At 44.6% G+C, this 14,501-nt stretch overlaps 3 protein-coding genes across 5 annotated transcripts in view; 1 reads left to right on the top strand and 2 right to left on the bottom strand.

The window, feature by feature from the left end:
* The window catches only part of LOC149349555 (WD repeat-containing protein 91), a 52,567-nt gene extending 42,453 nt beyond the window's left edge, over positions 1–10,114 (bottom strand). Inside the window, exons 1-5 of one of the 3 annotated variants that reach the window (XR_016290119.1) lie at positions 9,663–10,114; positions 5,003–5,267; positions 3,825–3,947; positions 3,079–3,161; positions 2,183–2,271 (exon numbers count right to left, since the gene is read on the bottom strand). Coding sequence is in view for 2 of the 3 variants with exons in the window: in XM_089578529.1 (XP_089434655.1) it covers positions 2,183–2,271; positions 3,079–3,161; positions 3,825–3,947; positions 5,003–5,267; positions 9,663–9,782 (680 nt within the window). In the remaining variant the exon portion in view is untranslated. The remainder of the gene's footprint in view (positions 1–2,182; positions 2,272–3,078; positions 3,162–3,824; positions 3,948–5,002; positions 5,268–9,662) is intronic. The other 2 variants (XM_089578529.1, XM_089578531.1) reach the window with 2 other exon arrangements.
* On the bottom strand, positions 7,137–9,465 carry LOC149349556 (propionyl-CoA carboxylase alpha chain, mitochondrial-like). The gene has a single exon (XM_089578528.1). It carries the CDS (start codon positions 9,340–9,342, stop codon positions 7,201–7,203), a length of 2,142 nt encoding a protein of 713 aa, XP_089434654.1. The 5' UTR covers positions 9,343–9,465; the 3' UTR covers positions 7,137–7,200.
* A 631-nt stretch (positions 10,115–10,745) lies between the features above and the next one.
* Meltrin (disintegrin and metalloproteinase domain-containing protein meltrin) overlaps positions 10,746–14,501 on the top strand; it is a 104,014-nt gene continuing 100,258 nt past the window's right edge. Inside the window, exon 1 of the mRNA XM_089578525.1 lies at positions 10,746–10,934. Coding sequence (XP_089434651.1) covers positions 10,835–10,934 — 100 coding nt within the window. The 5' untranslated portion in view covers positions 10,746–10,834. The remainder of the gene's footprint in view (positions 10,935–14,501) is intronic.

Here is a 14,501-nt window from a genome sequence, read left to right as displayed (position 1 = left end):
TTGACGTGTTGTTAGCTCAGCAGCTGTTTGTGTTGTCTCATTGCTTTCTCAATTGTATTATTGTATCGTATTAATGCGATAGAGTTACGGGCCCCATTATGCAGAAAATCCAGTGTTGGGGTTGTCAAAGCATTGTGAACGAAAAATCACGAGCATGACTCTGGCGGGTGGTGCCCAAAGAGCAACCTAGGGGGCAGGTGGGCCACCTAGGTCACGTGATCTTGCAGCATCATGAAAACCTGCCCACCGGGTAGTGAGGAAACTACCGACCGTGGCAGGTGGCCGTTACATTAATGACTGGTCGCTCGGGAAGAGCAACCTGGGTGGCACAAGGCCCACCGCTGGGAGCACCTGCTATCGCAGGGCAGTGGCGCATCGCTTAACCACTGCGCCACTGCACCAGGAGGGGTATGAGCACTCCCAGGGATCCATATGAATGTAAAGTAGGGAATGACCTCCTACATAGTATATGGGAATTAACCCATTATGCTATCGTATCATACCCTTAAGGAGAAGCTTAACTGTCCCCTCCAATTTTTATTGTAGTGTTTATTTACCATGTTGTTTCGTAAGGCTGTATAGATTGCACAAATGCACTTGCCGTTTCTTTTTTCTGTTGTATTATGTCATTATCACTGGTACTCATTTATGTATTTGTTTTCCTGTCCTGCCTGAACATGCAAAATGTCCCCAGTACTCACAAAATAAAAAATAAATAAAATTCGTCTGCCCAACTGCAGGGATTACCTATCATGTCCTCAGTGGTATGTAAATTTACCATATGTGAAGTTAAAGTAGATCAGCTTACAGAAAAAAACAAACATGTCTTTGGCCAGAACTTCAGGTCAGTAGCCATCAGCATTAGTATCTTGGTATTCTGTAGAGCATCACTTTGGGCTTAAGAGATTTTTAAGTGCCAAAGCAACATAGTGGGCTATAAGGCACACCATAATGAAGGCCTCTGGATTCACTTTCACCACATGAGCCTTCGGGGTGCTCCAAAATCTTGAAACACAAGTATTTTGCATTTCACTTTCAACGAAAAGTGCCACAGTCAGGATCAAACTTCCGATCTCATGCTCAGACCAAATACCATAATCACTGAGCTACTGCAGCAGGTGAGCATGACCTCATAGACCCACCATGGTGGCTCAGTGGCTTTAACATTTCGCTGCAGAGTCCAAAGTTGCACAACTGAATCCCAGCCATGGCAGCTGCATTTTGATGTCAATGGGTGTGTAAAAACCCCGGGTTGTTGAAATTCATCTGAAGCCCTCCACTATGGTGCCCCCTTAGCTCCAATGCAGCTTTTGAATGTTAAACCCCATGTATACCATCAAGCATCACATTATGAAGAGCCTTAAAAAAGGGTCCTTTTTAAGGATTCTTGAAGTGGATGGCTCAGTTGGCTGGAAATCAATGGGTGCCAAAATTGGTGATTACTTTCGATCATCAGTGATATAATAAGCATGAGGCATGCTTACCACATCTGTAATAAATCAATATACTAAGGTATTTTGCACAACACTAAGAACCAAAAGAAAACAGGCTATCTGAAGCTGTCTAGAAAAAGATTTGTGGCATCACCCAACACCAAAAAACAAAGTAACGCACCAAGCATATATAAATTCTGTCAGTACACGACAGTCACCACTCCACATTCCCCCCAGTGGTTCAATGTATGATTAGTTGTGCCCTTCCATATCTGATCATGCATTGTAGATATGCAAACTGCTTAGTATCATTATGCAAGTTACCCAAGAAAACAGGCAGGAAAGCTTCCCAAGGATGCCCTAAAGAATGTCGATGTTTTCACTGACATAATAGGAAGTTGAAAATTTAAATAGAAAAATATATTTACATAAGCTTAAATATATAAACTTCCATAATAATATATAAGCTTAAAAATATAAACTTAAATATAAAAAATCAAAGACAGCATAAAAAGCAAAACCTCTATATGGGTCCTCTATATGGGTTAATATGGGTCCTCACAAATATTGTGACAATTACAGTGCTAAAACGGCTGCAGGCAGTTTTAAGTACAACACAACACTACGATGACTGCTATACATAACCACTTGATATGCGCTCATCACCGCTGCTTCCAATCTGCCCAGCAGGCATTTTGAGGCCTACAAGCATCGCATGACGTGCAGGTAATGAATATAACTGAACTCACTGAGCTATCACATAAAAGTCATCCATAGGCTCTTCAGGAGCAACGAGAACATCTGCTGCTTCACATGCTTCTGGCCTGCCAGCTGCCAGCTGCATAAGAGTACAAAGGATAGTCGTTTAACAACTCTGCATCACAAAAAGTAAATGGAATGAAAATGCAATTTATCACTGCAGGCTTTTGTGCTTTGCATTATTCTTTCAGTTAACTATATTACAAATGAAATAGGTTTCCAGTAACAAATAAAATGAAATTCTGTGCATCTCATGTGACATTCAAAGGGCACTTTCTATAACATAGGTATAGGTATAATGAACCTTGCTATGGCGTGGGAACAGGCATATACTGCAAATAGATTAAACCAAATGACCGATGCCACTGCAGCTTTCCAGAATTTGCTTAAACTTGTGATAAAAAACTTCTGTCTCCTGTTTTTTTTTTATATATATGCAAGCTGAAAATTTACATGTAAAAATGCCAGTTAAATGTGCTAACATTAAAGGCAAACCACAGTAATGATGTTTCCAGGCGCAGTACTGTGGACTTCTAAAAAATACAATCTTTTTTCGCACATTCCAATCAGTATTTTTATGGCATTAAATTTACTTACTCTTAAACCACCTAAAATAAGCAATCAAGCACATCACTTCTGGTTTTTATTATAAAGTAAGCACAATAATGCCTAATGTAGAGGTTCGCTTAATGTTTGCATGACTAAAAACCAGAAATTGAGGTAACAGAAGGTAACCGTACTCTAAATGATGAGAAACAATGCCAGGACACTAACAGTACCAGGCAGGTTTCTACGCAAGACGCAAAACATCCAACCATATCTTCTTATAAACACATGAACCTTGGTGCAAAATCATATATCAGAGAGATGCTTGGAGGGCACTGACCTGTTGCTTCAGAGATTCATTTTCCTCTTGCAAGAACTGCATTTTGTTCATGTCCTCATCATAGCTCAGAAGTGTTGGCAGAGCTAAGTATTGAAAAAAAATATCAATAGCTCTGTGAACACACTGCTTCCAATATCAAAAATAGATGCACTAACAGACAACAGAAACAGAGTTTCAACCTTCAGTGAGTCAAGCTTGTGTATTACATGCCTTTTTCTGACACTAATTTTTGAAACTTCTCGTTATCCAGATATCAAGAAGTTTCATGGCAATCAATGTCCTACAATCACGTAGGCACACATACTATCAGGAAGTATGAAAAAATGATAAGTATGATAAACGCTACCAACATGACACCAAAGCGACCAGCAACCAAATGAGTCCTTGACAATGTAGCCAACAAATTCTAAAGTGCAAGTCAAACCCCCATCAAGTGTGCTCCAAGAATAAGCTGACCTAGTTATTCCAAACACTTATCAAGATATAATCACCGTAATAAAGAGAAGTTTGAACGACTTACGCACAAACGTTGTCATGGTCTTTTGTTCTGTTTGCATTAAGCTACCGCATAAGTACATCTACAAGGCAAAGAATGTTAAACACTAGAAATTTCTTGATTACAGAGAACTACGAACTGACACTGTACAGACAGCATCTATGCATTTGTTTCACAAACACCATTGGAAGAATTTTACAGCAAGCAATGGCATAAGCACTACACACAGGACTATGATCGATAGACTAACCCATGCTTTGATACACGACACTTAAGAAATTCCTTAAAGAGATTATCATCATCTCTTGCCACTGGCGTGTGAAGTAGACTTGAAAATTTGGGTTGTCTTCCACACTCTTCAGAAATGGCAGAGCTGGAAAAAAAAATACACCAAAAGCTCAAATTCTCAGGAAATGAGAACAAAAAATAAGCATGGCCACCATACCCAATATGACTTTGTACACCCTACTTGAAATTATGACAGCAAGTAATGTTTGAGCGAACTTTACCGGTCAAATCAATAAATGTATGTGTTAATTTGCTACTTGTTTATACCACCACTGCGAAACTACATCTATGCTTAACTAAATTTTCTTACGCATTCTCCACATGTTATTACTTTTGTTACTTTAATAAACTTTTCCTTCATTTCTTGTCTCCAAACAATAAACTTTGAACACCAGTCAGCCCTGAAAGGTAAGACATACAGTTTAAGATTTTGTGGGCAGAAAGCTCAGATTATTTTTATTAGGTACAACATAGGTTGAGCCAGCAATCTATTATGCACTGTTTTTTCACACTAGTACACACATATAAGGTGCCAAAACTTAATCAGGGCATGCAAAGCACCCAACAGGTATCACTACTTTATGTGATTGTAGCTGTAAAAACAGACAACAGTATCGGTGTTAGTAACGTGAAGGCAAGAAATTCTGGCCTGGTGTCGCACAATTAATTCATAGCAGTTAACCATCAAAGTTTCCGTCTAACAAAGTTAACAAAACAGTGAATTATCACGACAGAAGTAAAACTGATGGCCTCCTAGTGGCAATTCATGTGAAAGGCTGGAAATCAGAGAGAAAACACACGCTACACAAAATGCTCATCCTGCTCTTTTGCGCAAGGTGCAACAGTTGCTCATGTAGGCAGATACTCTCGGACAAATAGCATGGTCTACGATACACTAGCAGGTGTGAATCTGAAGGTTCTAGTCCACCCAAGTGGCGCATGAAGGCACATCATCACACTGCTGCATTGCAACACTTTACTCTTTCAAGTTGTTTGCACGAGGATGAACACTAATACATTCAGCAGTCATCATTCCATTTCTGCTTCAAATGCGTAGAATTTCTTGCGACGACTGTCACTGACCACTACTCCGCAACATCCATAATCTCAGTCAAGCTTCATGCACCAGAGGCTACGCACCAAACCATTCTTTCCACTCAGCTTGGCCATGCAATTCAGGAGCCATCTTGTCGAAGAACTCTGTAAGCTTGTCTTGCCGGCTATTGGTGACACATGTAACAACATACATGCGCAGTAGGGCCATCTCCAGCTTCCTCACAGTAGGAATAAAAGACTGCTCAAGGCGCCGAAAAATGTGGCTGTCTAAGTGGCTCCAGATGTCTCGCAGACCTATCAAGTCCATCGATTCTATGCAGCTGCTCAAGTGTTCCACTACACGGTCAGGCTGCAAAGAACAAACACAATCATGTACTAATGCTGAAAGAATGAATGCGAAAATAGTTCAAGAATATAAAAAAAAAAATCCCAGACCAGAAAATTTCCAATAAAGCTGGCCAACTTCAGTGAACTAGGTAGCTCTCAAGTTGCAATGTTTAACACAACTGCCAATGACATCCACATTATGAAATTAAGTCCGACTGCTCCATGGCGAGTGTACAGTACAGATAAGGGAGTGTAGTGTACCGATAGCAGAGCATGAGATGCAGTGATAAGTATGATGGTGCAATGGAAAAAGTTTATACAACTATTCATTTATGCATACTGCAAATACCTCGTTTGAGGGTCTTTACTCAAAGAGGTATTATTAAAAAAAAAATCAAAATGCCTGACATTAACACAAAAGGCACAATCACACATAGATATTCTCATTGCTTGCAACATTCGAAATTCTTCAGCACTCTGTGTTTCAACAACACACCCCTGTAGGCCTTTTCATGCCATTCCATTGCAGTAATCATAAAGTTCTGAAAATGCTTCCAAAAAGTATCAGTGCTGCATTTAATTTTGCAGTAATGCAGAAATGAACAATGGAACATAAAGTTAAAAAATTACGGAGGGCACTTAAGACTGCTTACAAGCTTAGAATGCAAAAGCAGTCGAATAGTGAGCCCTGTTGCGAGGTTCGTTAAAGATTCCTTCCTTTCTAATGACACACCTACTCATTAAAATACTGTTCTAAGGAAACGCATACACTAGGTTCACCTTTATTCGCCAAGAAGTATCAGTTTTGTGGCCTGGGTTGCGTGCTTTGGAAGAAATTTAATTTTTTCTTCTTTGCTTTAGTCGCCACTATCTTATGGTCTACTGCTGACATCATGTGAGACCATGGCGATGTCACTGAGGAATTTCTTCCCACGGACGGCGATGGATATCAGCTTTTGTGTTAATGGGACATACATAGTTTTCGCATTAAAAAGTGAAAGACACCATGAAAACGAGCAGTGGATACAAACAGATGTAGTGCAGTATATGTGCATCTAACCTAATCCCAATTTCACTCAGGCTTCTACTATTCCAGCTATGTGCCAAATGGCAAGTCAAGAATCTAGATCTTTTTAGGAAGCCAGTGCAAAATGAAAAATGCTCTGAACATAAAAATTCTAAGTACAGGTTTATAGAACCACTTCAAGAATAAGATTCGCAGAGTTTTTACCATGCAATCTATTGCTACTGCTGTGTTTGTTTTGTCACCAAATCTCTGCATTCGCATGGAAGCTAATGGTACAACACTAGACCACTTTAGTCGTACAATTGCACCATAGCACTGCTACATAATGCCCTGCAGTTTGAAAAGTAAACATTGTATTCCAGATTCATGACTTCTACAAGAAACAACAGGCAAATGTGGCCCTCTAATTATGCAGAAGCAAACCATTCACTGCAAGAAAACAAGATTGCACAATGATACAAAAGGCAAAGGCACTGCCAATGCTAGTAAATGCACACTTGGGATAACAAACTGCACCCCCAGGTCATGCTCCATTTGGCATGTGGCAAGTGCAAGCATGCTCCTGGGATGTGCAAGGCTAGCAATAAGCATGAATGCCCCAGAGAAACAAGTGCAGTTCTCGGCAGAAAGCACAAAGCCTGCACGAATACTCTGAGGCAGTTGCGTGTATGTGCAAGATGACAGCACACGAAGGCACAGCCTACATGAAGAATGCAGTCTACTATGACTATGCAATTTACTGTACCGTCCTTCCTTACACAAGTTTTGGTGTCAATCTAACAAGTAGAGCTGAAATGATTTACAGCATAGTAAATGCACAGCAGCCACTGTACCATCAAAAACACATCACTAACAGGAACAAAATGAAATTTTGGTATCTTTATTGCAAAAATGCCACACCAAGCAAGGACAAACTGTGCAATGCACATCACTCCAGCTCAACCAGCAGCTGGCCCTCATCAACAGTCTGGCCTGGCTTGACAAACACACTTTTGATTTTGCCCATGGCAGCCGACACCAAGCTGTTCTGCATCTTCATTGCTTCAATGACACACACCTCTTGGTGCTCTGCAACCACATCACCCACTTTCACAGTCACATGCTTGACCACACCCGGCATTGGTGCCTCCACAATCTTGCTTGTGTCAGCCTTGGGCTTTTCAGGCATTTTGCTCAAGAAATCAGCGGCCTCTTGCAAAAGCACTTTTGCATTCAGCGACGTGCCTTCAAAGGAGATCTTGAAGTTGCCCGAGAAGTCACGCTGAAGAATCTGCAGGATGTACTCAGCACCAGAGACTGAAGCCTTCACCAGAGGCTGGGAAAGATCAGCTGGAAGAATGACGTCAAACTTGCTGTCCCCAATATGAACACAGTAATTGCCGTTACCTTGGTGATTGAGGATAACGGAGGTCTTCTTGCCATCCACCATCACTGCCACATCCCAGCAGTCAAGCCTCTCTGCAGTTGCAACCTTATGTCCATTCAAGAACTTGCGAGCAAGCAATTCGTCCTGTAAAAACAGAGCTGCTGCCAAGCACGAGAAGTGAGTGACCTCTTTCTCAGACAGCTCTTTGCCCTTGAAGCCATCAGGATAGATTCGTGGCAGGTATCCAGTGTCAATGTCACCTTTTATAAAGTGAGGCTCTGAAAGAACTGCCCTCAGCAGGCTAATGTTATGAGTCACACCACGAATGACATAAGCATCCAATGCCCTCAGCATTGTGTGCCGTGCAGCCTCTCTGTCCTCTCCATAAGTGACCAATTTGCAGATCATTGGATCATAGTAGATGCTGATTTCACTGCCTTCAATGATACCACTGTCACAGCGTACATTTGGAATGTGGTTTGGCTCAATATACCGATGCAACCGACCTATTGAGGGCAGGCCAAAATGCTTGAAAGGATCTTCTGCATAAACTCTGCACTCAAATGCCCAGCCACGGAGAGGAATGTCCTTTTGAGAGATTCGCAATGGATGACCTTTGGCAACCCGGATCATCTGATGCACAATGTCCACGCCTGTAACACACTCTGTGATAGGGTGCTCTACTTGAAGACGAGTGTTCATCTCAAGGAAGTAGAAGTTCTTCTTCGAATCCACAAGAAACTCGACAGTACCTGCAGAATCGTAGCCTACCGCCAATGCTAGCTGCACTGCTTGCTCGCCCATGGCCTTGCGTGTGTCCGCGTCCAGGAATGTGCTCGGGCACTCTTCAATAACCTTTTGGTTCCTTCTCTGAATGGAACACTCTCGTTCGTTCAGGTAAACAGCATTTCCATGCTTATCGCACATCAGTTGCACCTCAATGTGACGCGGCTTGTCAATGAACTTTTCCACCAGCAGTCTGTCATCCCCAAAGCTTGACTTGGCCTCTTCAGACGAAAAACGAAACCCGTCGATGGCTTCCTTGTCGTTCCAGGCGATACGCATTCCTTTTCCTCCACCGCCGGCGGAAGCCTTGATCATGACTGGATAGCCAATCGTTTGCGCAATCTTGACGCACTCCTCGGGCGACTGGACCACTCCGTCAAATCCTGGAATGCAATTCACTTTCGCGGCATTTGCTATGCGCTTGCTTTCAATCTTGTCGCCCATCATACTAATGGCTTTAGAATTAGGGCCAATGAATGTGACACCGGCCTCGGTGAGCTTGGCGGCGAAGTCCATGTTCTCGGACAGGAAACCATACCCAGGATGAACAGCATCGGCGCCGGACTTTTTGACAACGTCGAGGATCGCGTCGACACGCAGGTAGCTCTGACTGGTAGGCGCAGGCCCGATGCAGTATGCTTCGTCAGCGAGCTTCACGTGCAAGTTGCGCGAATCAACATCGCTGTGCACGGCTACGGTCTTAATGCCCATCAGCTTGCAAGTGTGTATCACTCGGCAGGCTATCTCGCCTCGATTCGCAATTAGGATTTTCTTGAACTTATCCTCTTTTGGATCTATCGGGTCTGTCGTGTAAATAGACGTCCATGACTGATTCCTCACCAGCGGCGCGCAGAGCCGCAGCCTGTGCCTTCCAAACAGCGACAACAAATTTGACGTGACGACGCAGCAAGGAGCCATATTGCTGTCTACCGGCTTCGCCGCTTCGCTGGTCCAGGCTAGGCGAACATGCAGCTCACAACAAACCGGATTAGCTAACCGCGCATGCGCATCGGCGTGGCAACCACTGCACGAACATGACACATGAAAACGCCCCCCCCCCCCCCCCCAATTATTTTCCCGCGAATTAGTACAACTCAAAAGGTTTTCAACTGCACATTCCAGGCATTCAACCGCGATTGAAGTCAGTAACACAGCACAGTAGTACTCAACACAGTGTCATCGCGAAAACAACAGGAACCGTCTTGAGACAGCTTATTATATGCAGTGAAGTTACTTACTCGGAACCCTTTATCTTTGTCGGCCTTTACTTCGGAGTCAAACGCTTTAAGGGACGTGAAAAAGCCACGGTAGCGCAAATAATCCCGGACTAAATCATCTGCGAATTGTGACGCCGCCATAACAGCACGCACACAAGCATAAACCGACGCACAACTGCTGAGTACTCCGTGGGGTGCAGTGCGTTTGCTGGATGTGCGCCGACATATGAACGGTATACAGTTGTGAGGCGACACGTGAGTTCCTGAAAGGCGGACTGTGTTGCCGCACGCACACAATACGCCCCAGACAAGGCAATCGATATTTGTACTCTCAGGAGAAATCTATTGCTCCCTACTCACGTTACGTTTCTCTTTCCTTTATTCTGAGAGCAGCAAGTACAAATCGTAATCACCGTGATAACATGTGCACCCGGAGAGCAGAGATAATGCTGATAATATTTTTTGTTTTTTTTGTGCTTTTAAAATAATGAGGGGAAAGGTACAACCCAAAAAGATAACGGCTGTGAGCGAAAATTTAGTCTCGCCACAGCTCAGTAGAGGACGCATGAAGCGCACCAACTCCGTTTTCTTTTGCTTGTTTGTTTGAGTTAGCACAATACTTCTAGCTCACAATTAAAAAAAAGCATATAGCATAATGCGCAAATTCGAACCGTTCACTGGCCTCCATACATTGCAATACATATTTTTTGTGAACCATGTGTAGAGTTAACTACGGGTTTTTAATTTGTATGAAAGCGCCTTAATTATGCTGATATGTACAGTTGTTGTTTGAGCGTATGTCAAGCTTACAAAAAATGCTCGTAGGGGAAATTATCTTTTGCATGGACACGGATGAACTCATGGAGACAGCCAGTAACGTTTGCCCGAATAATGACATGATTTGATTTGTGTCCACATAGTGGCGCCACAAACACAGCGCGCGAACGGCACGAACGTGCGTTAGGCGCGCGTAAAGTGCGCGCGCGCGAGTGGTGTGGCCACTCCAGGCGTTTTTAGCGCAAGTCATCTGGCCACCCTGCTACGCAGGAAGTGATGTTTAAAACGGGTGTGATGTCAAGATCTGTGAACACGCCTGGTGGCGCCGTTGGCGACTCGCGAGTGTTTTCCTAATAATGGCAGGGATGTCGGCGATGTCTTGGTGAGGTCGGTGGTGAAGTGTCTTGTGAGGCACGATGTGGGGACGCTTGAAGTCATCTTGGAACAATAACTTCATCGTGCTTTTAGCGGTGTTGGACTTTGCCGTGTGTGCTGTACTGGAAGAGGAGGCGGCAGGTAAGGCGGAGTACTTGTCTTTCTCTGGATTTTTCTCCACGCACTGACGGGAGCATCCCTGCGCGTCCCTCTGGAAAAAAAATGTTTAAATATCCGGAACCTCAAATGACTTGGCATTGACGCACTCGCTCCTGTCGCAGTAGTTGTGCTACTCACAATCATATAGTACCACTAGAGAAAGAAGCGAATTACTTTCCAGTCATTTTCACGAAAGTTTTTCAGCATAGCCCTCCAGAGCGTAACAGTCTCTTTTGTCAGCAACCGATCATCCTAATTCCTTAATGAAGTCGTTGGTCATTCGGTAATAATCATTTGAGCGCTTATTTGCGTCGGCGGCTTCAGGTACTGTGAAGATCAAGGGAGGCTTATTGTTATATTTTCCGATGTAGCATACAGAAGTGTCATGTAGCGCTTGTCCCCGCAGAGAAATTAGTTTTTTTTTTTTTTAATTTATCGTCTTGAGCGCATTGAAAAGAAACTAGTGTTATGTTGCGAACTTGCGTTTACACTAATAAGTAGGACTCCTTGAGCCAGGTAGCTCGAAAAGCGTCAGTGGCGTGTCAATTTTTATGCATGAAAATTCGCCGAACCGCGGTTGATGGTTACGCATTTCGCCGGAAAGTAGTACAAATGCATTTATGGTGTCTGATTGCTTTTTTTTTTAATTGATAGTAGCGATGCAAATGCAGAAGACAGACGTGATATTCAAGCTTTCAGTGCTGATTATTGAACGGGCCACCACTCCTGGTGTCTCTGATGTGTGTGGTGCGGCTCTTGCTTGAACTTAATCCAGGCGTGTGAGGTCGCCTTCAGTAGGTGCTCATTTGCTCAGTGTGCGAACGTGTCATCGTAACTGATGTGTATCCTACGCTGAGCATGACGATCACCACACAACGTCGCTGCTCGTGGCGGGTCGCCCGTGATGACATGGTGTCCCGTCTGTAGAATGGTCGATCGTTTCTCATCGCGGTAATGTTCGCTCTTGTTCATTTTGCCTTGAGATGCTGCGCGCACGGAAGGGAGCAGGAAGGGAAAGCGATGGCAAGCGTATTAATCACGGCGTCTGTCAGAGGAGTGATGCTCCGGAGAGAGGCTTTCCCTTGTTCTCCGTTCTGTTGCGGCAGCTCGCGCATCGCGGTGCTCCGCGCCGCGGGCGTGCGCGTGATAGCCATACGTGCGCGTTCGACCGTGCCGCGCGGGGTAGCGCCCCTGGTCTTCCAGGTGAACGTGACTCATCATCCGGATGGTGGCCGCTGCCCCCCCTGTAGACCGGCTGTGCGCTTCTTTGACGCATGCCTCGCCTATGGTGCAGAGGCCGGTTACCGCGCCTGCCGCGCTTTGCTGAATCACCGCGCCTTGAGGGCGTGCACGAGTGAGATCAGCGCGATAACGTCGTAGTCATGGGCGGAAGCGTAGGGTTGAAATTTCTTGTTCGCGACGTGTTGGTATCGGTCTTCGTTTGCAGGCTGGACGAGGAAGTCTTGATATGCGGCTCTGAGCAGTGATTTGAGGCCGGTTACCGCAGTTAAAATGATCATGCCACTATCCTTAGGCTGGATACATTCATGTCATGGAAATTAATTCGCGCGCAATTTCCAGCTCTAAATTAATCTCGGATGTTCACACCTGTCGAGAATGGGCAATTTGTTTCTAAATATGTTAGCCTGTGTGGTAGCTCTACGACCGCAAAGGCGCCTATCCGGCGTTACTCGACTTGTAAGCCACCCACTGGCCCATACCAGTTCGTATCGTCGACTTCGATTTGATTTCATCCAGTTATCGTGGGTTTATAAGCACTTGCCACCTGATTCCAAATATTTTAAGCAGGCAGTTAAAGTCGGATGTATTCGGGTTGTAAACATAGTATCGTGTGTGCGACCGCCGCATTTATTCGCAGGCATTGACTGATTTCGTTCGGGCTTCACAGGCCAGGGGACTCCCACACCGCTGAAGCTTTATTCCCTGTTGTTTCCTACGTTCAGCAAAAGCTGCGTTCTTTGCGAATACAAGAAAAAAACAAAAGTATACATCAGTATACATAGTTGATGCCCCTTACTAGACTCCTTGTGACATGACGCCGCGGTCATTCCCCCCCACCGAGACAAGTTACGCTTTCTTAACCAAGCGGCACTTACGGTCTGCGCACCGCCGACAGCACATCACTTGCAGGCACGTTAGTGATAGAGCTCGCTTTAATGGGTCCCTTGCTTGCTTCTGCTAGATAGAGCGCGAGTTGAAACTAGCGCCTGCATCAAATCTTTTTCTTTGGGGTTCGTATCTTCCCACTCTGCCTAGAAAATACGCTTGTGCATATTATGGGCCAGGCAGCAGTATACCATTCCGTGGCGGTCTATCAGGACCGACTAAAGTCATTTATCAAAACAAATATTCACGTTCTGGCATAAAACGGAGTGCAGGTAAGCATCTAAACAAGATACAGAAAGAGGTTATTTACAAACAGATAGGTTCAGCCATGGTCGTCTGACTTGCTACAGAACGAAACAAATGAAGCCGGTACTGGCACCTTGATAAAAAAAAAAAATGCCTTCGTTTGCGCCTTAAGCTAGGAGCCGATGCATGAAAGTAACGTAAACAATGACGTCTGGCGTTGGTGCATTGAACCATGTGGTGACAGGCTGCACAAACTCGTCGCAGAGAAAAGCAAAAGGCCTATTAAGCTCTGGCAACTGTTTAGAGCCGTGTAACAAAACAGATTAGGGACTGTTATTTTTTTTTTTTTTCACTTGCATTTGCCGTTTTCCCGTATGTGGTATGTGTTTGGCGCATCTAGCGCTTGTTATTCTGTTTGATGTGTATTTGGTGGGTTGTACGATTGTTGGGTTACCTAAGTGACGCGGTCGTGCTTTGGAGCTGTGCCTGGGGATGTTTGACGCCAACAGAGCACACCGCGTGCCTGATTGGCGTAACCGTTTTGTTCTCAGCTGAAGGGGCATTGCTCTGCCCAGTCGCAATAAGCTGCTTGCTCTTTGGTTACCAAACATTCTGGGGTTGTTTCGAAGTTTTTTTGCGTTGGAATGGGACCGTGCCGATTGTTGAAACTCGGTTTCAAATGTCAGGCGCTTCAGCGGCTGAATGCCTCCAACTGCTGCGCGCACTCAGCAGAACACGCGTTGCTTGTTTCTAGGCTTTTTATCCGTTATATATATTAAAAAAAAAAAGTCGAGCCAGCGGCTGCATTATTGTTAACTTAGGCATTGCGTATATAGCGAGCACTTAGGACAGATTCAGGAGGAGTGCAGTTTTGATGCTCGCTCTGCCGTTAGCGATGCTAATTTCAAGTCTGCACACTTTTCCTCTCGAGCTCTATAGCACAGTGGTTAGGTGTCACTGCGTCAGCAAATAATTGCGTGGCTCATTCCTAACGTTGCCGCCGCGGTGGCTCAGCGGTTATGGTGCTCGGCTGCTGACCCGAAAGACGCGGGTTCGATCCCGGCCGCGGCGGCTGGAATTTCTTTGGAGGAGAAATTCTAGAGGCCCGTGTACTGTGCGATGTCAGTGCACGTTAAAGAACCCCTGGTGGTCGAAATTTCCGGAGCCCTCCACTAC

Source organism: Amblyomma mixtum, chromosome 3 (assembly GCF_055824585.1).
Source record: "Amblyomma mixtum isolate Tamu chromosome 3, ASM5582458v1, whole genome shotgun sequence".
In the NCBI taxonomy this organism is placed as follows: domain Eukaryota; kingdom Metazoa; phylum Arthropoda; class Arachnida; order Ixodida; family Ixodidae; genus Amblyomma; species Amblyomma mixtum.
This window is presented reverse-complemented; position numbering and strand designations above follow the sequence as displayed.

What these genes read in the sequence shown, in the direction of transcription:
- LOC149349556 (XM_089578528.1), bottom strand. Translation starts at nt 9,342, where the DNA reads ATGGCTCCTTGCTGCGTCGTCACGTCAAATTTGTTGTCGCTGTTTGGA.